Source organism: Balaenoptera musculus, chromosome 1, assembly GCF_009873245.2.
Source record: "Balaenoptera musculus isolate JJ_BM4_2016_0621 chromosome 1, mBalMus1.pri.v3, whole genome shotgun sequence".
NCBI lineage: Eukaryota > Metazoa > Chordata > Mammalia > Artiodactyla > Balaenopteridae > Balaenoptera > Balaenoptera musculus.
In genome coordinates this window covers 52,769,122-52,793,156 of record NC_045785.1, presented here as the reverse complement: position 1 = coordinate 52,793,156, position 24,035 = coordinate 52,769,122, and the positions used below count along the sequence as shown (strand labels likewise).

The 24,035-nt window shown below is 37.1% G+C and overlaps 1 protein-coding gene and 1 pseudogene across 14 annotated transcripts in view; both read right to left on the bottom strand.

Moving 5' to 3' along the window:
- Positions 1 to 24,035, bottom strand: part of PATJ (PATJ crumbs cell polarity complex component) — a 349,371-nt gene that overhangs the window by 303,054 nt on the left and 22,282 nt on the right. For all 14 annotated transcript variants that reach the window (XM_036844784.1, XM_036844830.1, XM_036844805.1 and 11 more), the window contains exons 7-12: positions 23,676 to 23,804; positions 12,162 to 12,380; positions 9,851 to 9,953; positions 7,436 to 7,527; positions 5,362 to 5,503; positions 1,219 to 1,362 (exon numbers count right to left, since the gene is read on the bottom strand). In XM_036844784.1, coding sequence (XP_036700679.1) covers positions 1,219 to 1,362; positions 5,362 to 5,503; positions 7,436 to 7,527; positions 9,851 to 9,953; positions 12,162 to 12,380; positions 23,676 to 23,804 — 829 coding nt within the window. The remainder of the gene's footprint in view (positions 1 to 1,218; positions 1,363 to 5,361; positions 5,504 to 7,435; positions 7,528 to 9,850; positions 9,954 to 12,161; positions 12,381 to 23,675; positions 23,805 to 24,035) is intronic.
- Positions 4,063 to 4,268, bottom strand: LOC118891210 (annotated as a pseudogene).

The window sequence follows — 24,035 nt, the reverse complement described above, 5'->3', positions numbered from 1 at the left end:
AAGACCTATCTGCATGTCTGGGCAAACTTCTAATTACCAAACATCTGCTCTTCTTATCATCCTGTAAATTACTCTCCTCCCCTTGGAAGGCCCAGGCCCCTATCCCATTCCTTAACTCAGGATAGCATAGAAGTCTCAGTTGCCCAACTTGCCCTTGGGGCTCATATTTTTGTGGGACTCTTACACATAGGAAATTAGTTTGTCTCCTGTGTTAATCTGTTTTATGTCAATTTAATTGTTAGACCAGCCAAAAAAACTAGAAGAGAAGAAGGGAAAACAGTTTTGCCCCTACAGCAAAAAGAGAGTTAACTTCATAACAGTTGGAAGAATTTGGTCTAACTCTCTAGCTGAAATTATACATACTCATGAAAAAAAAAAAAAAAAAAGATAGTGAGGTTGATCCAAAAAGAGCAGATATTTCTAAAAATATTTCTAACTTTAGAATGTACTTGATTTTCACCTGACAGTTCACTGTACATCTCTCTGGGTTCACATGAATTTAAAGAGCAAAAATTAACTGCAGTCTACTTGGGTCAAAAAAAACAAGTTAAATTTCCAAACTATAGGAAATTTTAAAACTTGAATGAGGGGTTTACTCCTTCCTTCAGGCCATTCTTTCCCAAGAGAAGGCAATCAAAGCCAAAAGCCAACGTGGACATGGATGAAGTTTAAGTAGTCCATTTCATTCAATTGGCAAGGCTTCCCTGAGTGCCTTTGTACAGGAAACTGTGTGAAACTGGTACGCAACATGCTTACAGAATACAGTCAACTAGAGTAGACGAGGTATCAAAGAACAAAGCACAAGGACAAAGGTGCACATCAATTAAAAAGAAAATTAAACAATAAATATATAGCAACCTGGAAATTTGATGAAATATATAAAAATGTATACATTATTGTTATGGTAAAGAAGGAAATACTGCTATATGTATACAGACAGCTGTATATCTATAGCTATATCGATGATAATAATACAAGCTAAAGTATGCAGTAATTAAAAATGCCGACAAGATTAAAAGTTATCACACTAATAAAATGCATTCAAAATCAACATAATTAAACAATGATTAAACAACAATATGCTCGATTCTCAACTGCCACAAGCGTTAAGATGTTGATATTAAGAATATCTTAATAGCTCTAAAAATGCCTCTAAAATTCATCATATTATATTAACTATAAAGAGAGAAAGCTTTGAATTGAATGCTTTGTGCCTACCCAGTTTTTCTAAGGCTTGTATATTGTCATTTTTTAGATTATCCATTCTTTCTTCAGTTTCCTCATCTTCACTGAAATTAGTTTCCTTTTCCACTGCTCCAGTCAGAAAGAGGGCTGGTGCTTTCGGTGGTTCTACCACAGTTCCTAAAATAAGAATTGTTAATTTGAATCACTATCAGATGAAGGCCATATTTAAGTAAGCTAATTCCACTCTATTGTCCCATTTCACAACCTCCTTACAAACTTTTCAGGTAACTTACACATATGATTCCTTTATTTAAAATGTCACTTGTGATAACCACTCAATTCATTAAAAAATACACTTGTAGTAGTATTGAAAAGAATAAGGAACTAGGCAATGGGAAGAGAAAAGCAAGGTAAAGTCAATGACAAAGCAGGAGGAGATGCTTTTCAGTATAGCCTTGGGGGGTGGGGGGAAGGAGGAGAACACTGGGGGCCATATGTTCTTGCTGCTGTGGTGGGCAGGGAGCAAGATATGCAGAAGAAGCCGGTTCCGTTGCTCTGGGCAATCCTAGGTTCTGGCATGACATCATCATGAGTTTTACAAACAACTCTACATAAGTAACCTTGTGAATGGGAAGGAAAAGGGAGAGTATTCCCCTGGTTACAGAGTTTCCTTCCTTAGCTAAATTGAGTTAAGTAAGCTTTCAATCTCAAGCATGCCAGTCACTATGTATCTCTTAAACACAAGAAAGGTTGAACAAGAATCATTTTAGGTTATTTTTAAATAACCACATGTAATTTATAAAGTATTCTTATCAAAAATATTGAACCTGAATTTAAGGCTTTAGCTCTAGCTCCTAGCTCACAAGAAACATAGGGGACAGAGGAACAAGTCAAATGACACCACAAGGAAACAATCAAATTCTGAATGTACCATTCTAGTGACAAATGGCCAAATCCCTTCAAAAAGTCTATGCCATGGAGGCAGGGGCAAGGGATTCTTAGAGATTAAGAAAACAAAGAAGCATAATACAATGCAATAGGCTCAATGCATAAAAATCAATGATCTTGATTTTATGAGGTTTTTGAGGGGAAGAAAGGGAAGTGGAAAAAGGAGCTACAAAAGACATTTGGGAGCAATTGGGAAAATTTAAGTATGTGTTGGGTATTTGATATTAGGGAATTACTATTAATCTTCTTTGGTGTGATAATGATCTTATGACTATTTTTAGAAGCTATAACTGAAGTATGTAGGGCTAAATTGTCATGATATCTACTACTCACTCTTAAATCGTTCAGAAAAAGGTAAACAGATGATGCAAACATGGCAAAATGCTAACTGCTGAATCTAAATGGTGGGTTTGTGGGTATCTGTTACATTAGTTTTCAATTTTCCTGTATGTTCAAAAAATTTTATAATAAAAAGTTTAAAAATATAACCAGTTAAAAGTTCCTATGATCTTAACATGACATTTTAAACCACACAGGATTTTTTAGAACATTAATCTCTTGATACACACTAAATGCACAGCCCAGTGCCAGCAAAACAAATGCCAGCCAGAAGCTGCTAATGTAGCTTGGGGAGAAGAGTTACACACTAAACAGTGTGCAGAGTACAAAGCAATACATGATTGGTTGTACACTACAAGTAGTATACAAATTGGTACACAAATAAGTATATACAAGGTATGCAAATAATAGTTTAGAGGAGAAAAAGACAGTAAGATTTTGAATGGCAGAGGAAGGTACTGCACAAGAGCTAGAAGCCGTGCAGTTTGTTTCAGTAAAACAAACTTAAATGCTGACTATGAGGAAGGCACACAGAGATGTGTTCAATGGGGCAGGGGACACAGGCATAACCACTCCCCTACATTATAGTGACCACACACGAAACAGGTGATTACAACACGGTGTGATAAATGCTACAGTAGAGCGCTCTTCAAAGAGTGCTAGTGAAACACACAGGAAGGACACCCAAACCATGGAAGAAGAAGTGCAGATTTAGAGTCAAAACCTATCCCAATACAAATTTAAAATGTAGGCACGCCCAGCAAAGAACTGCTAATTCGCAGATGACATAGTTCATTTGATACAGCAGACTAAAGCCAAAGGCTCTATCAGAGCTACTAAAAACCATTATAATGGTATAAATATTTATGTAAACCTTTAAGGTCAATATAGCATTTGTACATTCTGTACTATTTAGGCAATTTTAAATTTCATACACACAATGAAGTTGACAGGGCATCTATCTTTCAGCAGCAGAATTTCCACTACCACATAAAACTTAAAAAGTTCCAACATAGGGACTTCCCTGGTGGCGCAGTGGTTAAGACTCCGTGCTCCCAATGCAGGGCGCCCAGGTTTGATCCCTGGTTGGGGAACTAGATCCCACATGAACGCTGCGACTAAGAGTTCGCATACCACAACTAAGGAACCGATGAGCCGTAGCTAAGGAGCCCACGAGCTGCAACTGAGGAGCCCGCCTGCCGCAACTAAGACCTTGTGCAACCAAATAAATAAATAAATAAATAAATAAATGAAAAATAAAATTTAAAAAAAGAGTTCCAATGTAAATACAATTTAATATCAGTTGAAAGCAAACATTTCTAGGCTCATTATATCTTCAGAGGAGGGGAAAAAAATGTATTCAACTTTTGACAAATTCTAATGGAATTATTTCTTACCCACTAGTTATATAATTAGTCATCAATTTTATTTTTTTTTTGAACCGTACTTTAATTTATTGGCATTGTCAATCTATGAACAAGACAGGTTTTTTTTCTTTCCATGAAGGGAGATCGTTTTCAATCTGCCATAACACGTGCCCACGCATCTTCACCTTGAACATGCAGCATTTCAAGCTGTAGTCAGGGTAAATTATTCCTTTTACACTTTCACAATTTTTATGCTGCTGCCAGAAGTCTTCTCGGCATTTGCTTTGAATCCTGTCTTCAATGCATCCCTCACTGCTTTTGTACAGATCTGGGATATCGGATGTAGCTGAGTCCAGCTTGTTGCCAGTATGCCACCATGATGTCACGAGAGGGGGCACGTCCGGCCACATCGCGAGGACCTGTCAGTGTCAGCTCAGTGTGCAGGCCGGCTGCCAGAAGGTCAGGCCTGAGAAGTGTAAGGGGCGGGGCCCCAGACCTGCCAGTCATTCATTTTTTTTTTTTTTACTTTAATTTTTTTAAATAAATTTATTTATTTATTTTTGGCTGCGTTGGGTCCTTGTTGCTGTGCACAGGCTTTCTTTTTAGTTGCGGCGAGCGGGAGCTACTCTTCACCACAGTGTGCAGGCCTCTCATTAAGGTGGTTTCTCTTGTTGCAGAGCACGGGCTCCAGGTGCACGGGCCTCAGTAGCTGTGGCACATGGGATCAGTAATTGTGGCTCAAGGGCTCTAGAGTGCAGGCTCAGTAGTTGTGGCACATGGGCCCAGCCGCTCCGCGGCATGTGGGATCTTCCCGGGCTCAAACCCATGTCCCCTGAATTGGCAGGAGGATTCTTAACCACTGCGCCACCAGGGAAGCCCCTGTCATTCATTTTAAATTGAATGTGTTCCCATGATTGCCAAATTTTGTTGATCTATCTACATTTATAAGTTGATAATTAAAAATTGTCATGCATACAATTATGCATTTGTTCCATAATGAAAATTTACTATTCTTATAATCAAAGTAACAAATATTATTTTATAAATAAAAGTGTCCTTGATAGAAATCCATGTTTTATTTTCTCTTGCTATAGTTCACAAAGTAAATCAAGAAATATTAGAATCAAATACATCATTAGAAGTAATATGAAACCTGAGGTTTGCAAAATGTCAAAGCATTAGACAACTGAGAGGCCCTGGAACAAAATGTGGCAAAGCTTTATTATTCAAATATAAGAAATAAATGAAATTTGCAAGGTTTTTGGGAAAATGATTTCCATCTCCATTTAGAGAAGCTCTCAGAGCTTAATGCATGTCAGGGTTCACATTCTAACATTTGGACTGGCACGTTATAATAGGCAAAGGAAACTCTTCAAGGCATAAATGAATTGATTCACTTCTCCACTGCTGCGTTTCACAAGGTGGGCAGTTTTTCCTTCCCAGACTTATAGAACAACTTCCATAAATGAGCTGATCTTCCAAGCCCATACAAGGTAGGGGGAGGGACAGAGGAATTAATTACCTCTGTCGGAGGGCCCTTCATGTGGAGAAGCAGATGAGGATGTTCTCCTTCGAACTAGGGTTAGGTGTACCACTTGCCCTGCATTTCTTAACACTTCAACAACATCCTGGTTGGCAAAGCCCTGAATATTCACACCATCGACCTAAAACATTAAAAGATACATTAAACAGAAGTTCCAAGTTAGCTACCACTTTTAATTCTGGCAAGGCAGTATAAAATTAGGCAATTCATTTCATCCCCAAAATAATTTGTATTAGACCTAAGAAAGTATTTTTGAATAAGGATGAAAAATTAGTAGTAAAACACGCTGACAAATTTCCTGAGAAACTAGAAAGAAAACTGAAAATTGTATTCCTAAGTCATACATTTAACTTATAGCCTGAGAAAGGTAGAGGGTCTTAATCTATGTTGCTATTCAAAATTCAAAGTGCCATAAAAGGTGGTCAGTTGTTATACAGAGCTCTCAAGACGTATTACTAGAAGCCATTATTACTAAAAGAGAAGAGGCCATCCAATACTTAATCCCGCTACCATATATCACTATGTGATGTTTTCCAGAAGAAACTGATCTCCCTCCATTAGGTTTTCTAGTATTCTGAAAAAGCACATGCAAGAAAGGTATTTACTAATCTCAGTCAAGTCCAATCACACATTCTTAAGTCCATCATGACCAACAGGCCTCCTCGCTCAATCTTCAAGCTAGCCAAACCACTGCTTTAGCTTTCCCCCTAATATCTTCTCCGAAGTTTTATCACTCATCTCCAAACTGCCAATCACAAGACATTTCCTAAGCCCAATAATGGAAAAGCCAAGGGTCATGAAAAGTGCTTCCTTAGATGGACTTGAAGGACAAACATTCAAATTATACCAACAAACATTTGTTTCTATATAAATCAATAAATTAAATGTGTGTGTATGTGTGTGTATACATGCTTCAAAATTATTATGAAAATAAACTGTAGGGCTTCCCTGCTGGCGCAGTGGTTAAGAATCCGCCTGCCAATGCAGGGGACACGGGTTCAAGCCCTGGTCCGGGAAGATCCCACATGCCGCAGAGCAACTAAGCCCATGCACCACAACTACTGAGCCTGCGCTCTAGAGCCTGCGAGCCACAACTACTGAGCCTGCGAGCCACGACTACTGAAGCCCGCACGCCTGGAGCCCGTGCTCTGCAACAAGAGAAGCCACCACAATGAGAAGCCCGCACACCGCAACAAAGAGTAGCCCCCGCTCACTGCAACCAGAGGAAAGCCCGTGCGCAGCAACGAAGACCCAACAGAGCCAAAAATAAAATAAATAAAATAAATTTATAAAAGAAAAAGAAAATAAACTGCAAAATTTAACTAATTTCTACTAAATGGAGGAAATACCAATTACAATCCGAATTGAGAAAAGGCAATGACTGCATTCTCAAAAACAAAAAATATCTCAATTTTGTATATACTCAAAATTACTATTAATAGAAAAACTACTTTCACAAAGAGATAAATAGTTCTAGTAAATGACCTATTAATTGCATATAAAATTGATGAATTTAAAGAACACAAAGAGGTGCTTGAAATGTTTTGTAAGAGAATGCTAGAGCATCTTTCAAATATATGTGTATGTATATTATAATATACATATGTATACAGTATTTTTTTCCTGCCAATATCATTAGTGCCTCCCTTCTTCACAGGCAGTTAAAAAAAAAGAAATTAGAATGGACAAACAACAAGGTCCTGCTGCCTGGCACAGGGAACTATATCCAATCTCCTGGGATAAACCATAATGGAAAAGAATACTAAAAAATGAAGGTATATATGTGTAAAACCGAGTCACTTTACTGTACGGCAGAGATTGGCACAACGTTGTAAATCAACTTATACTTCAATTAAAAATTTTTTCTTTTTAATTAAAAAAAATTTAGGACCATGAGAGTCCAAATTAATGAGATTTCACTGTACTAACAAACTTAATTTTTTTAAAACATTATGAGACTATATTAAGCCATTCCCATTGCATATATATTATAATAATGATAACTTTTTTCCCCCAACTTGATTCAATTCTAAAACAGAGGGCAGTTACTTACAGCAACTATTTGGTCATTCACTTGAATTTGACCATTGTGGTATGCAGCGCTGCCAGGTATTATACTTTTCACATAAATCCCTGAAGCTTCTCCTAAGGTGCACAAAACATATGGAAAAAGGAAGAAAGCTCTAATTAGGCCTTGATTGCAAAATTCATATCAAGAGGTTAATTAGCTAAAGGGGCTGACTGAAGGCTTGATAAATACTATTCTGAATGCAAGCAGAGAAATTGATGGATTATTTCAAACTGTCACCATAACAAGTGACCCAAATTTGAAATGATTTGATTGATGCCTATTTTTGGAAAAATAATCAGTAATGGAATCTTGATGAAATGCATTCCAGTATCAGCTGGAATTCAGGAGAGCTCAGGTTAAGTCTTACTCTCTTCTCTTGGTCCATCTCCCTTCTCACTGCTGACTTGCCATAAACCTTCATCATTTCTCAGCAGCACTAAGACAAGAGGGTCCTAACAGGTCTTCCTACATTTAGTTCACTACTCATGTTAGCTTCTATATATATCATAAAATGTATATAAAAATTACAACTATATAAAAAGTATGTATGCCTATGGGCAAGGGCTGGAAGAAAAGTTAGAAAAAGAAAGACCATAGCTCTGGATGATTTTATATTTTTATCTCAATTTCAAATGAACTTAAAATACTGTCTGTAGAAGGAATATAAACAACAATGGATTCCTATAGCCTACATGATAAAATGTAAATTTCATAGAATCACATTCAAGGACCTCCATAATTTGCCCCAAACTTCTTGTTTTACTTCATCTTCCAACTACCACTCCAATAAGGCAAAAGTCCAGACACACAAGACTCATGATGTTCCACCAAAACACCAAGTATTTTCTATATTTTATCCCTTTTCTCATTTTTTATTCCTGTCAATCTCAACCCCTTCTATCTAAATCCTTCTCCTTTTCCATGCTTAGTACAAATGCCTCTTTCTTTGTGAATTCTCCATTTCCCTCTGTCATAATGAGTCTTTCATCTGCCATATGATGATAGTTTGCTTGCATTTCTGATAAAACATACATTTCATTTATCCTCAAACAACTGAGAGTTATTTACATGTTTATCTCCCTGAATAGACTTTTCTTATATTCATTTTTCTACTCCCTCCAAAACTAAGCAAAGCAACTGCTCAAAAGTTCCAATGAATGGAATAAAGCGAAAACTATTTTGAAAGGCTATATGTTTAAAAAGCATATTGAGTTATAAAACGTTCTAGTGTTCGGATTCAACACTGCTCCCCCAGCCCTTGCTCCAGTCCCAAAAGCTGCTTTTGAGGGTAAACAAGTAAAATGATTCTTTTCTTATTCAGTAACATAAACATCAAATTTTCTCAGTTATCTATCATTCACTTCATTTTACTCTGCATGTATATCGCTAGGTTTACAACTTGAAAACTTAATGTAATAAAGGTTCATAAACCACAAGTTTATGATTTCTCTAACCAGACAGCATATTAAGAGCTACTAAGTACAGGGTTTTTTTGCAACATTAGTACACAATCCATACTTAGCTCTTTAGAACTCATTTAAATTCTGAACGTAAAAATGGTGGCACTTAGAAAAATCTAAAGGTTTGAAAACAGTTATTTCATTAGGCTAAAATAGCACAAGGTGGTCTGATATGAATTTCATTCAGGACTTTGAATACATTAGCACTTTTAATCTTTCCACCTGCTGTAAATATGCAAAATAATAACTTTTAAAAAAATTAACTCTCTAACCTTGCAATTTTTAAAAAACCAGAACATTTCATAACTTTAACTTTTCATCTTACTAGCAAATATTTGTGAAAAAGATTTATTTTTCCTTACTGTAGTGATTTCTTATCATAATAGAGTAACTCTTACAGTGAAAGTGACCAAAACTTTGCATGTCGGAGTTCAGGGAGTATTATTCAGAGATACTTGGGCCATGCATTTATTCTTACAATGTATTCCCTTTATATGAAAGAAAAATAATTCTAATTAAAGCATTTGTTTTACCTTCTTTTGATAATTAAACATAATAGTAATACTTTTTTGACATTCACAATATGAAATATATGCAGTAATCATTTTACTTTATCACATGTAAAATGTCATAATATGCAACAGTCTCAATATTCAAAATATATCTATCTTAGAAACAAGAGGAGGTACAATTCAAATGTTATACACTATGTTGGATAAATTAAATTCTTTTGTTAATGACTATCGAGCCAGCTATAAAACTGCTGAGATAAAACTGTGATTCTCTAATCATTTTTTGTAACTGGTTGCTATTACAGATTCATGGTTTTATTGTTCAATGTTTAAATTAAAATCTGCAGATATTTAATTTTACTCTCTAGAAACCTTAACATCCTTTACAATGATTTCCAAATGTAAAATAGAAATGATTCATTTACCTGTCTGAGCGGTTCCAACATAACCAACAATTCTAATTCCAAGACTTTGTCCATCTTTTTTACTGAGTTCAACATCATAAGTTTCAAAAAGAGTAGAATTGTCCTGAAAGGAAAAAATAATTTTAATTATATATAACGTTTAGTTATCTAGCTTGTGTACATAGTCAATTTGTGCATGGTTTGTCAAGTATTTTCTGAGCACCTGTGGTACGCAGAATTTTAAGATTGTCTCTATGACTTTTGATCCCTGGTGCCATTCCTGTGTTTATATCATGGAAAAGGGAGATTATCCAGGTAAGGCTAATCTAAGCAGGCACCCTTCAAAAGCAGAGAGTTTTCTCCTATTGATGGCAGAAAGGGAAGTGAAAAAGATTTGAAGGATAAGGACTGGACTTGTGGTTTGAAGAAGGAGGGGTCATGTGAGAAGGAACACAGGGGGACTTAAGGAGCTGAAACAGGTCCTTAGCTGACAGCCATTAATACAGAGACTTCAGTCCTATGGCTGTAAGAAACTATTCTGCCAACAATATGATAGAGCTTGGAAATGGACTGTTCCCAGAGCATCCAGATAAGAGCCCAGCCAGGCCAACACCTTGATTTAAGCTTTGTAAGACTCTAAGAAGAGCCCACCAAAGCTCACCCAGACTTCAGACCTACAGAACTGTGGACCAACAAAGGGTACTGCTTCAAGCCACTACGTTTGTGATCATTTGTTATACAACAAGAGAAAACTAATACAGCCACTTAGAAAAAACTCAGCATAAATCTGTATCTGAAAGAATTTACTGTAAAGAAAGTTAGAAACAAATGGTAAGACTAACTATTGTAAGCAAAAAATATTGACCTAAAACTGATTATCATTCTTGTCTTCTAATTTAAAATATTTCTGTAAAAGAGTAAGGTGTCTAAAAACATAATACCTTGCTTTCAATTCAAAACATTAATAATAGAAAGTAAATAACTGATTGCATCAAATTCTCACTTATCACACAGCTACACTGTTCCCTCACTACAAAGTAGAAGGCTTCAGAAAACCAGAATAATGGATGGAAAAGAAAATGGTTCTAACTAGTTTGGAGAAGAAAACAAAAGTGATTCTAATATCTCTGACAGAAAACTTCCACTCACATGGTTCCAAGTAGGGAAAGGCTTTCCAGAAGACATCGAATGGTTCCTCAAATGAATCTGAAAGGTGGCTTCCCACCCCCTTCTCACCATAATCACTTCTCTTTTCTTCTTCCTGGCTCGTCCTTTTAAAAACTATTTCTTTTCCTTTTGCCTTATTATCTCTTGATTCAGAGCCTGTGAGATGGCTGGAAAGAACTTGGGACTGAGGGATGGGGGGACCAGATTGAGGCAGTCAAAAGGTACAAATTTCCATTTGTACCTTGTATTATAAGATGAATATGTACTAGGGATGTAATATACAACATGATAAATATAATTAGCACTGTATGTTATGTATGTAAGTTAAGAGAGTAAATCCTGGGTTCTCATCACAAGAAAAAATTTTTTTTCTATTTCTTTAACTGTATATGATGTGATGGATGTTCACTAAACTTATTCTGATAATCACTTCATGACGTATGTAAATTAAATCACTAGGCTGTACACCTTAAACTTAAAAAGTGCTGTATGTCGATTTTATCTTAATAAGACTGAAAGACAAAAACCAAAAAAAGAACTTGGAATGGACCAGAAAGATCTAAATTCAAACCCCAGCTTTGCAACCTACTACCTATATGACCTTTAAAACAAGTTATTTGGACTTCCATTTCCTCAGCTATTAAGTGGATGATAAGACCTACCTTGCAGAATTCTTATGAAAAATTCACATGACTTAGACAATTCCAGGTGCTTGATAATGATTAATAGTAATGATTATTATATAACTGTAATGATTGTTAATAATCAAAATAAATATTATTATTATTAATGTCTATTCCCTTTGGCCAGTCTGTTCTTATCAGTGATAACACACATACATTGACCAGTATTTACAGTTTCCCCTCCACTACCTGGATATCTGTTCACCAATCTTATGAAATAGAAATGCAGGTATTATTATTCTCCAATTTACAGATGAGTAGCTGAGGCTCAGGGAAGTTGAATGACTTAACCCTGAGAAATGGCAAAAAAAAGAAAATCAAACTTGTCTAGTGTCTACAAACTGGGCTCTCCTCTGCTTCCCTGTTGAGCACTGAGACACAACTCACACCCATGCGACACTTGGAGTGGAAAACATTTCTAATCCTGCAGTAAATCACACCCAGTACTGAATTTACGATGAAAGAGCAATTTGTATACTCACAGAACTAGGGCTCCTGTTGGCCACAGCAGGCAGGGCAACAGGTAAGGCTGCAGGGGTAGGAGGGGCTATGGAAATTTCACCAACTGGGTCTCTTGCAACAAGCATCCTGACAGAATTCCCACAGTTTCTCAGCACTTGAGCAACTTGCTCACTGGTCATTCCCTGCACATTTGTGCTACCAATCTTCAAGATGTGATCTCCTGTCTGGAGTCTTCCATCCTTTAATCCAAGAAAAAAACAAAAGAAAATTATTATGAGAAATCATTGGTCTAACTTCACTAGTTAATAACAATTCAGACTTTGAGTCGTGGCAAAATGGTTGATAAAGAAGCCATCAAAAAATGCTGAATAAAATATAATACTTTTAATGAACAGCTGAATTGGCAACAGAGAAAAGAAAGACAAAAAAAGAAGGGGAGGGGTGGGGGGAAAAGGAGGAGAGTTCAAAAGGAAAAGAGTAACCAGATTGGGATTCCCTGGTGGCGCAGTGGTTGAGAATCTGCCTGCCAATGCAGGGGACATGGGTTCGAGCCCTGGTCTGGGAAGATCGCACATGCCGCGGAGCAACTAGGCCCGTGAGCCACAATTACTGAGCCTGCGTGTCTGGAGCCTGTGCTCCGCAACAAGAGAGGCCGCGATAATGAGAGGTCCGCGCACCGTGATGAAGAGTGGCCCCCACTTGCCGCAACTAGAGAAAGCCCTCGCACAGAAGCGAAGACCCAACACAGCCATAAATTAATTAATTAATTAATTAAAAAAAAAAAAAAAAAAGAGTAACCAGATTTTTAAAATGGCCATTTGCTTGAGGGTATCACTTCATGCCTAATGGCCTAGAGCCAGGTAAAAATAGCCACGTACATAAGGAAGAGACCTGAAAGTCCTGGGCATCAGGAAAGGAAGAAAGTCAGATCAGAGGCCACCGACAAAAAGTGAAGAACCTTAAGGGCCAACAAGCCCAGTGACATATTTGAGGAACAGCAAGATGTCAGTGTGGCTGGAAGAGAATGAGCAAAGAGGAGAGCAGTCAAGAACCAATGGGAGGGCTTCCCTGGTGGCACAGTGGTTAAGAATCTGCCTGCCAATGCAAGGGACACAGGTTCGTACCGTGTCCCGGGAAGATCCCACGTGCCTCGGAGCAACTAAGCCCGTGCATCAAAACTACTGAGCTTGAGCTCTAGAGCCCATGAGCCACAACTACTGAGCCCATGTGCCACAACTACTGAAGCCTGCGTGCCTAGAGCCCGTGCTCCACAACAAGAGAAGCCATGACAATGAGAAGCCCGCGCACTGCAACGAAGAGTAGCCCCCGCTCACCGCAACTAGAGAAAGCCTGTGCACAGCAACAAAGACCCAACACAGCCAAAAATAAATAAATAAATAAATTTATTTTTACAAAAAGAACCGATGGGAGCATTACCAGGGGGTCAGCAGTATAGAGCATCTGCTCTGAGCCAGGGGGAAGGGAAGTCATTGGAGGGTTTTGAGCAGTGGAGTGACATGATCTGACTTATTTTTAACAAGATCACTCCAGCCTCTGTGCTGAAAATAGACTAAAGGAGAGAAAACAATAGAAGCAGAGATACCAGTTGGGAGGCTAATGCAATAATCTAGAAAGAGACAACAAGAGCCTGGACTAGGTTAGCAGTTGGGGTGTTGAGAAGTGAGATTCTAGATGTATTTCTAATGAACGGTCAACAGGCTCTGCTGATAGCTTCTACATGGGGTGTGAGGGGAAAATGGAATCAAAACTCTAAGGTTTTAGCCTAAGCAGCTGGAAAGATAGAGTTGCTATTGAGATTAAAACAAAAAAAAAAAAAGACTACAGAGGACCAGGTGTGTGGCAACAGAAATCAGGAGTTCAGTTTTAGAGATGTCTAGACTGAGATGCCTATTAGACATTGCCAGTGGATATATCAGATACACAGCTGGATATACAAGTCTGGAGTTCAGGAGAGAAGTCCAGACTACACATTTAAATTTGGGAGTCATGAGCATAGAGAAGGTATTTAACATCATGACTCTGGATGAGTTTAGAGGAAGGATGTGCTATCTTCTGTTTCTTAAGCTGGTGATATATATATGGGTAATCATTACTATTATTATTATTTAAAACGGTCTATTTCTTAAACTGGATTATAGGTACATTGGTGATTATTATTATTTAAAATGTGCACAGACATTATATATACTTTTATATGTTTGTATATTTCACTCATGGAAAAGTTTAAAACATAATACATCAAAAAGTATATCAGTTCCATTCTACCTTCATTTGTGAAATTTTTGAATAGCTGATCCACTGCATTTTCACTAAATTTGTTTCATCAGAAAGTCTGAATTCTCTTTACTTATCTTTACTACAATATATTAAAGATTCCAAAATGTAAACGGAGCCAGTTATGAAAAATTACACCACCAGAGCACTTTACAGGATGAAAAAATCACTTTTCATATATCATCTCTTTCAGTGAAGAACAGCTTTAAAATGAGAAAACCGAGATTCAAAAAGGTTGACTGAATTGACCAAGATCACAAAGCTAATAAGTGGCAGAGCCAAAGTTCAACCCAAGTTGTGTCACTGAAGACCTGTTCTTATTCAGTCATTTGTCTTATACTTTGATATCTCCAAAGTAATATCAGTAGATAATAACCTGTTTCCTATTCTCCAAGAAATTTCCTATAACTGTCAAAAAGCTTGAAATAAAATGAAGATGAAAATAGATATTTTGCACCGGGAGAGAAGGACAACCTGAGAATAGAGCCATGACCACTGGGTTAGTACAGTTCTAAGCTTCATACTCCTGGCTTCAGGAGGCACCATCTGTAAGTTCCAGATGGAACTCAGAAGAAAAAAAGTGGAAAGGAAGGAAGGAAGGGAGGGAGGGAGGGAAAGGAGCAAAAGAGAGAGGGCCTTAAAACTAAAAGTCTATTCCCCATCCTTCCTTTTCTCCAATTTTACAGAAACCTGTATGAAAGAAGGTGTTAGATCAAAACAGTGAGTAGAAAACTATATGCTTTGTTGTGAATTCTGCAGAAGGCACTAGAAGCTACTGCAAGCAAAGAGGAGCCATGAAACAGAAATGCAATTCAAGTCAGAAACATTTGGAAAGACTTAGAAAGATGCAAGGAAGAAATTATTGTGGAAAAAGGAACAAAGAATTGCTGGATTTCTACTTTAAGCATTGATAATTTGATGTTCTATCTTTATCAATGCAACAAACTTGAAACAAAACAAACAACTACTTAAGAGACAGTCAAGTGTTCATGACGAAAAATAAGGGTAAGATGCCTCTGTGAATAAACCATTCTTGAACAGAATTTTGGCCTGACCACAGAATAAAGAATATGGCGAGTGTTTTCATACTTGGCTTGGACAAAGGACATTTCACTGTAAGTACAAAGTCACCTCCTAAGCACTATTTTTTTCCTATATTACCTCAACTCGATTTAAAATGATGTAGATAATTTGCACCTGTCACTGAAAGTCAAACATTTTCTTATTCCAGAAAAACAGGTGTTCTAAGGAATTCATAAGTGCAAAACAATCATAATCAGATTGATAGGAAAGACACCAAAATGACAGCTAACTTTTAAAAGTCCAGCAGCCCCAAACATTGCATTTTACTGATACTTGCTGATCAATATTCTCCTTTCATAACCTGTCTACTGTGGAAGGAAACTAAAAGGTATAGAGTCCTTTTTGTTCTTTAACAGAAATCATAAGTCAATGATAGCCAACAAATAGCTATGCCAAGATTCAAAGTCATAGCATGCTAATCAAACAGTGAAATATAAGTTTATTAACCCATAGATTCTTTCAAAAGAGAGAAAAAATTAGGCATACGGGAAAAGATAGTATGGAAGGCAAAAATTTAAAATAGCTGATGTAACAGGGTAACACACTATTACAGTGAAAAACACTAACAGTATCATTCATATAGTTTTTTTTTTTTAAAGAAAAAATACTTTAATCCAAGTTAGCAGTTATTGGCTAAAAAAACATTTATTACTCTGCACTTTTAAGTTCTCTGATAGGCTGTTGTAGATGATAATTTCAATTCAAAAAATATTTGAAAACCTAAAGGATTTCAGGCTTGAGCTACAAAAGAAAGAAATCTAATGTGTTTCTCTGAAAATTAAAAAATGGCACCAAATACTTCCACAACTCAGAAAATGAAATTATTACCACTTCTGATTCCAGGCCATTTCAATCATTGGTCTTTAATCAAAAGGCAAAAGAGAAAAACAAATACTGTATGCTAACACATATATATATGGAATCTAAAAAAAAATTTTTTTAATGGTTCTGATGAACCTAGAGGCAGGACAGGAATAAAGACTCAGATGTAGAGAATGGACTTGAGGACATGGGGAGGGGGAAGGGTAAACTGGGATGAAGTGAGAGAGTAGCATTGACATATATACACTACCAAATGTAAAATAGATAGCTAGTGGGGAGCAGCTGTATTGCAGGTGGAGATCAGCTTGGTGCTTTGTGACCACCTAGAGGGGTGGGATAGGGAGGGTGGGAGGGAGATGCAAGAGGGAGGGGATGTGGGGATATATGTATATGTATAGCTGATTCACTTTGTTATACAGCAGAAACTAACACACCACTTGTAAAGCAATTATACTCCAATAAAGATGTTAAATAAATAAATAAACAAATAATAAGAATGCACATTAAAAAAAAAAGAAAAAAATAAATAAATGTCAACCTCATGGCAAGTGTCTCAGGTTTGAATCTCCAAAGGATAATAATCCTAATCCTGTATTTTGACCAAAAATCAGTAGATGGATAACTTAGATCCTTGGCTAGTTTGATTTGGTATTCTTTTATCTTGACTTCTAGTAAGAATATTGCAAGGCTTTTATAAAGATATAACTTATATTACTAGAACCATAAAAAAATGCTCTTTCCCTCAAGGAATTAAAGGTACTAAGTATAAGTACATCTATCCTATCCTTCTCATATTTCCAGAGCCCTCATCAATGATTTTTAAGGATAAGGAAAATACCAGTTTATAGACACACTCAAAGCAAAATTACTGGGAATAACCAACTGTTCAGTGGCCTCAAGCTGGGCCTTTATTATTCTAGACTAAAAATTCCTCATAGCCCACGCCTACTCTCCAATCCTTGGTTGGTTCCATTCCTTCTTAGTATTAAAGGTTACTAGATAGGTAATAGGACTCATATTATAATTGCCTAATACCAAAAAGTCAATAATTCATGATAACTTTTAAGTAGGTTGTGCTTTAATGATCACCTTTGGGAGACAACAGGGTAACTCAATGTACCTGATTTCCCTAGAATTCCTCCAGACCACATAAAAGAGATTTCTGCAAAACAAAAAAGTTTTACACTGCCCATATCAATTTATTTAAAAACAAACAAAAAACCAAAAGCAAGACAAAACAAAAAACAAAACTTCTAACTGCTGAAAAATTCTGAAATTTTTGCCATAGCTGAACAGAATTCTCAGAAGATGTTTCAGGCACTGTGAACTTTGGAGAGTACCTAAGGATTACAGGTAGATAGGTCTTTGAGCTCCCCTTACACGATACCATATAATTTCCCTATTCAGGGAATTGGCCCTGATTACATTTACTGATTGCTCACTGTAATTAGGTCTCAATAAACATTTCTAAAAAACCCATATAAGTCAATATTTTTCCACTTCATTTACTTTACAACAGTAGAGGCAGTAGACAGCAGAAAGACAAGTAAAGGCTTTGGAGTCAGACACACCCAAGTTCAAATCCTGGCACTACTTTGATCAAGCTGTAGGGCCATAGGTCAGTTACTGATCCTACCTAAATCTCAGATCCCTCTTAAGTAAGATGGGGATAAATTCCTCTTTCATTGAGTTGTGAGCACTAAACTCAATACTATATGTTTGGGACTTCCCTGGTGGCACAGTGGTTAAGAATCCACCTGCCAATACAGGGAACACAGGTTCGAGCCCCGGTCCGGGAAGATCCCACAGGCCGCAGAGCAACTAAGCCCGTGCGCCACAACTACTGAGCCTGCGCTCTAGAGCCCGCGAGCCACAACTACTGAAGCCCGCGAGCCACAACTACTGAAGCTCACGTACCTAGAACCCATGCTCCACAAGAGAAGCCACCACAATGAGAAGCCCACTCACCGCAAGGAAGAGTAGCCCCTGCTCGCCACAACTAGAGAAAGCCCACGTGCAGCAACAAAGACCGAATGCAGTCAAAAATAAAGTCCATAGGGGCTTCCCTGGTGGTGCAGTGGTTGGGGGTCTGCCTGCCGGTGCAGGGGGCGCGGGTTCGAGCCCTGGTCTGGGAGAATCCCGCGTGCCGCGGAGCGGCTGGGCCCGTGGGCCGCAACTACTGAGCCTGCGCGTCTGGAGCCTGTGCTCCGCGGCAACAGGGGCCGTGGTGGTGGGAGGCCCGCGCGCCGCGATGGGGAGTGGCCCCCGCTTGCCGCGGCTGGAGAGGGCCCTCGCGCGGAAGCGAGGACCCAGCACAGCCAAGAATAAATAAATAAATTAATTTAAAAAAAAATAAAGTCCATAAATATAATAAATAAATAAATAGCTTAAAAAAATACTATATATAAAAGCTTTAGCCTAGTGCCTTCCTTACAGCAAGTCCTCAAATGCATCCATTTCTGATACTTCTTTAGGCTCAGTTAGGTATTCTTTGCCCCCTCAACTCTACCCCATATTGACTTATCTGTACACAAAAGGAAATACAAGGGGCTATTTTATGAAACCCTTTTAAATAAGAAATACTGACTTGCTTTTCTAACTTTCTGTTATACAATTTTATAGTCTTTAAAGAAAGTAGTATTAGTTAACCCCTTTAGCAGAATGTAGGTATCACTTTATGATCAATCTTAATCACATCTAACTAATGACCTAAGACATCCATATTCCCTTACCATGAAGATTGCTATGGTCAACAGTGAGCATTAACAGTCAAAATATGAGTACATTTTAATGAAAAGCAATATTCCCTTTAATAATTTTAAAGCTATGATCAGGCTACGTGAGCAACAACTCTAAAGATTTAGCAACAAAGCAGAGTTAGTTGAAGAGATTTTATCTGCCATCTGGCTGGGATGAGGGGAAAAGAGAAGTGAATACTGCTCTGTCCCCTATGTTTAGGTCTCATCATATTCCCTACAGGAAAGGACCAATAGCAATGTTGCTGTTAGAGCTGGCAATTCCCTCATAGGCTTGACCAACCCTGGACAGGTGTACACCAGGAAAATGAAAACATCAGGATCAACTTTGTATAAGTAGATTTAAGCAGTAAATCTAACAGATGTGGGCTCAATCCTGACTTTGTCATTTCTTAGTTGCGTAGCCTTGGGCAATTTCTTAAGTTTCCATATCTATGATTTGTGAATAAAATTTATGACTGTTCTGAGGATTACACGAGAATAATGTGTATTAGGCAGATGACCATATCTGGCATAAACACTCACTTCTCCATTATGACCCTGACAGGCACATGCCCCCCATCCTGAAGACCTGAAACAGTGACAATCCCTTCCAGGAAAGGGTGAAAATCAGACCTGGGCTTTTACCAACAGTGCCACAAAGGGAAACTCTGCACATCATATTCTTCTTGTGAAAATTCATAATGGACATTAATGTACAGGTAAAGAAATCTATTTGATTTTGTTTAACTTGGTGCTTTCCAAATTTATTTGACCCTTTGTTCTTAATAATTACTACTCCACTTTGCATCTTGGAAAATGCTACTATAGCAAATAAGTCTATTAAAATTGCTAAAGGAGGGAGATTGGGGTGAGAAAAAATGCCAAAATACTCCACAATATCTCATCCCTTTCCAGGTTTCAAAAATTTTCAAAAACATCCTTAAAGATTATTACTTGTTTTGTGCTGCAGATGTCTTTTGAAGACCCCATAACGAGTATTCTCAACCTTTTTGGTCTCAGAACTCCTTTACATTCTTAAAAATAATTGAGGATGGAGGAATAGGGATTACAAAAGGGCACAGGAAATCTTTGTGGGTCATGGATATGTTCTTGACTGTAGTGACAGATGGTATCATGGTTAAATTTTATGTGTCACCTTGGGTAAGCTCTGGTGCCCAGTTGTTTGGTCAAACACTAGTTTAGATGTTACTGTGAAGGTACTCTGTCGATGTAATTAATATCTACAATCAGCTGACTTTAAGTAAAGAATGTTACCCTTGATAACATGGATAGGCTCCATCTAATCAGCTGAAGACTTTATGAGCAAAAACTGAGGTTTCCTGGAAAAGGAATTCTGCCTTAAAACTATAACAGAAACCCTGCCAACTTGCCCTACAAATTTCAGAGTCCAGACTTTAATGTCAACTCTTGCCTGAGTTTCCAGCCTGCTGGTCTGCCCTACAGATTTCAGACTCGCCAGCAAACACGCCAAATTGTATACTTTACATATGTGCAATTTATTGTCTGTCAATTATATCTCAAAAATTACTGAGATCTCAGAGCTTTTGTTTATGCAGTTCTCTCTGTTGATATCTGCTGATATCAACTGAATTGGGAAACAGCACTGAGAAACTTTTTAAATATTTAAGATATGTAATATATTAATATATTAATATATACTTTTTACATATTGATTTTTTTTTAATTTTAAAAAGTTATGTTTTCTAAAACAAAAAAATTGTGAGAAGAGTGGTATTCTTAAAGAAATTGTTACAAATCTCTTCAATATCTGACTTAAAAGAAGACAGCTGAATTTTCATATCTGCTTCAGCATTCAGTATATTGCAATATGTTGCTTTGGTTGAAGTATATAAAGAAAATCTGGTCTCAATCAGATATATATTTGGAAAATGGGGGAGTATTTCAATAGCCCTTTCAGCCCATTCTTTGATAACACACCAAAACATGACAAGTGGTGATTTCTTAAAGATCAGTTAAAAACTGATTTCTTAAAAATCAGTTGCAATGTGGAATCTGAAACAACATCAACAAACTTTCAGATACTGTTTCATTAAAATCTATTGATCAATCTTGAATTCTGAATGGATTTTTTTACCTATATATTATTTTGCCATACTACACATTGATCTTCAGAAAATACTAATTCCTAGAGTTATGCAGATTTTCTAAATACTAACATATAACATTATACAATATCAAAAAAAATCATATTTATTAATATCACCAACAATCTAATCAGAGAAGTATTTAAATATTGGATAATTTCAAGCTTATGGTAAAACACAAACTTTTCCAAAATTCTAATTTTTGCTTGAAAGTTCAAATTTTATCATCAGCAACAAATGCTGTCAGTTGTTTTTCCTTGAGGTAACAGGCTCACTTCATTCGTTTCAAGGAACTGTCTACCAAATAACCAAGTCTGAATAATCATAATTTTTCTGTCAGTTATCCTTTCAAAAATAAAAATGGTATTCTAGATTGGTGGCTGCCAGAGGCAGGGGGGTGGCGGGAGGGCAAAATGGGTGAAGAAGATCAAAAGGTACAAATTTTCAGCTATAAAATAAGTAAATCATAGGGATATAAACCACAGCATGGTGACTGTAGTTAACAGTACTGTACTGTATACCTGAAAGTTGCTAAGAGAGTAGATCTCAAAAGTTCTTATCACGGGGCTTCCCTGGTGGTGCAGCGGTTGAGAATCCGCCTGCCAATGCAGGGGACACGGGTTCGAGCCCTGGTCTGGGAAGATCCCACATGCCGTGGAGCAACTGGGCCCGTGAGCCACAACTACTGAGCCTGCGCGTCTGGAGCCTGTGCTCCGCAACAAGAGAGGCCGCGATAGTGAGAGGCCTGCGCACCGCGATGAAGAGTGGCCCCCGCTCGCCGCAACTAGAGAAAGCCCTCGCACAGAAACGAAGACCCAACCAGCCAAAAAAAAAAAAAAAAGTTCTTATCACAAGAAAAAAAAATTTCTAACTATGAGGAAATGGATGTTAACTAGACGCGTTGTGGTGATCATTTCATAATATATGGAAATATCAAATCATTATGCTGTAATCCTGAAACTAAAATAATGTATTTCCAAAAAATTAGATCTCAGAAACTTTTGGGAAAAAAGCAAAAAATTAAAAAATAAATTTAAAAAATTAAAATGCTGTTCCATATTAAAACATGGCTAGTTTGTCTCACAAATGTTTTCCCTCAAGAAAACCGCCATACTTCAGTACATGACAGAAGTGCTATACGGTACATCCGATTTTGTCACACGGTATTAAAAATACATGCACTCAAAGGTCATATTTACTTAAATTCGTTTTTATCGCACTTTCTTAAGTGAGACTGGCATTGTTGCTGTTGCAGTGGCAAGCACACGTGGAGAAGAATGCAATGACTACTAGCACAGTTGTGTGCCACTGCCCTGTGTCACACGAAGGCACCAGCAGGTTTAGCCTACCACTGCTTGCGTGTCATCAGTGCAAACGTCAACATGGTGAAAGGGCTAATACATCTTACTATTATTATGTAAGTTGTTTTGATCTTGTACACCCCCTGCAAAAGACTCAGGGACCCACAGACAAAACTCTGAGAGCCATTATGCTAAATAAATACACTTAGCTGCTGAAAGGATAATAGGAATATTAATAGCTCCACAATTTGTATAAGGTAGAGCAACCTTTTTTTTTTTTTTTTTTCTTGGCCTGGCCGCATGCCTTGAGGAATCTTAGTTCCCTGACCAGGGATCGAACCTGTGCTCCCTGCAATGGAAGCACGGAGTCCTAACCCAAGCTGGAGCAATCTTGACTAGAAATAGAGAGCTGAGGAACTTGCCTCAAAGCTGCATGTGCACAGCAAGTTCATTTTTACTTTACATGTTTTTTAGAAGGGATAAATTTTTACATGTGACTAGACATTAATCATTAAAATTTACAAATCATTCTGATTATCATGGACAGTCTATATAATATGAACTCATTACTGTATTAAGTAGCTTCAAATTTCTAAACTACTTTTTAAAAACTCAATGTAGTATTTAACATTTTCTTCAACATAAAACTAAGCAGAAACAGTTGATAAGTTTTAAAATGGGCCACTTTCAGTTTGAACACTGCTAAATAATGAAGGGTAGTACTTTTATTTATAATGCCAGAAATTTGTAATTCTAGTGAAATTTACCACAAACAATATTGAGATAAAAGTTTGTAATCGCTGTACCATCTGATTTTAACATTTAGGACCTTGAAAGATACACTGGGAGAAAATAATATAGATATTCAGAATACAATACCCATTAATGATTCCTTTCAATAAAAAATATTGTCTTTTGAAAAAATCAAGATGACTGTCAATCACAGGCCAAAAAAAAAAAAACCACCCCCAAAAACGTTGATTTAGGAGCTTTTTAAAATAAAGCAGAGTGAGTGTATATTAACACTTATAGAAAAAAACATATTTAGCTATACTTAAATTCTGGTCATGGAAACATATATCCTAGTAACCCATGTTATAAAATTACATTTCAAGCCATACAATTTAAATTGTAAAAAACCAAAATTAAATCAAAGAAGGTCAACTTACTCGATCTGCTAATCCTCCAGGAACTATAGTCCTCACAACTACACCACTCGATTTTCCTCCAACTATTCCAAAACCTAATCCAGAGCCATCATTAATGAGCTCAACATCTTCAATACGGCCCCAACGAACCTACAAATTTATAGCAAGTAAGAAGCAAAGTGTTAGCAAAGCACATACATTCATCGCTTACCAATACAGTAATTACTAAGGTAACAGGTAGACAAAAAATTTAATATTCACACAATTAATCAAGTCAACTTTCTAGAGGCTCAGAGATACGTAAAGATGATCATATGGTCCCTGCCTTTACAGATTTTATAATCCGATAGAGAGATAAACTAAAACATAAACAATTAAAAT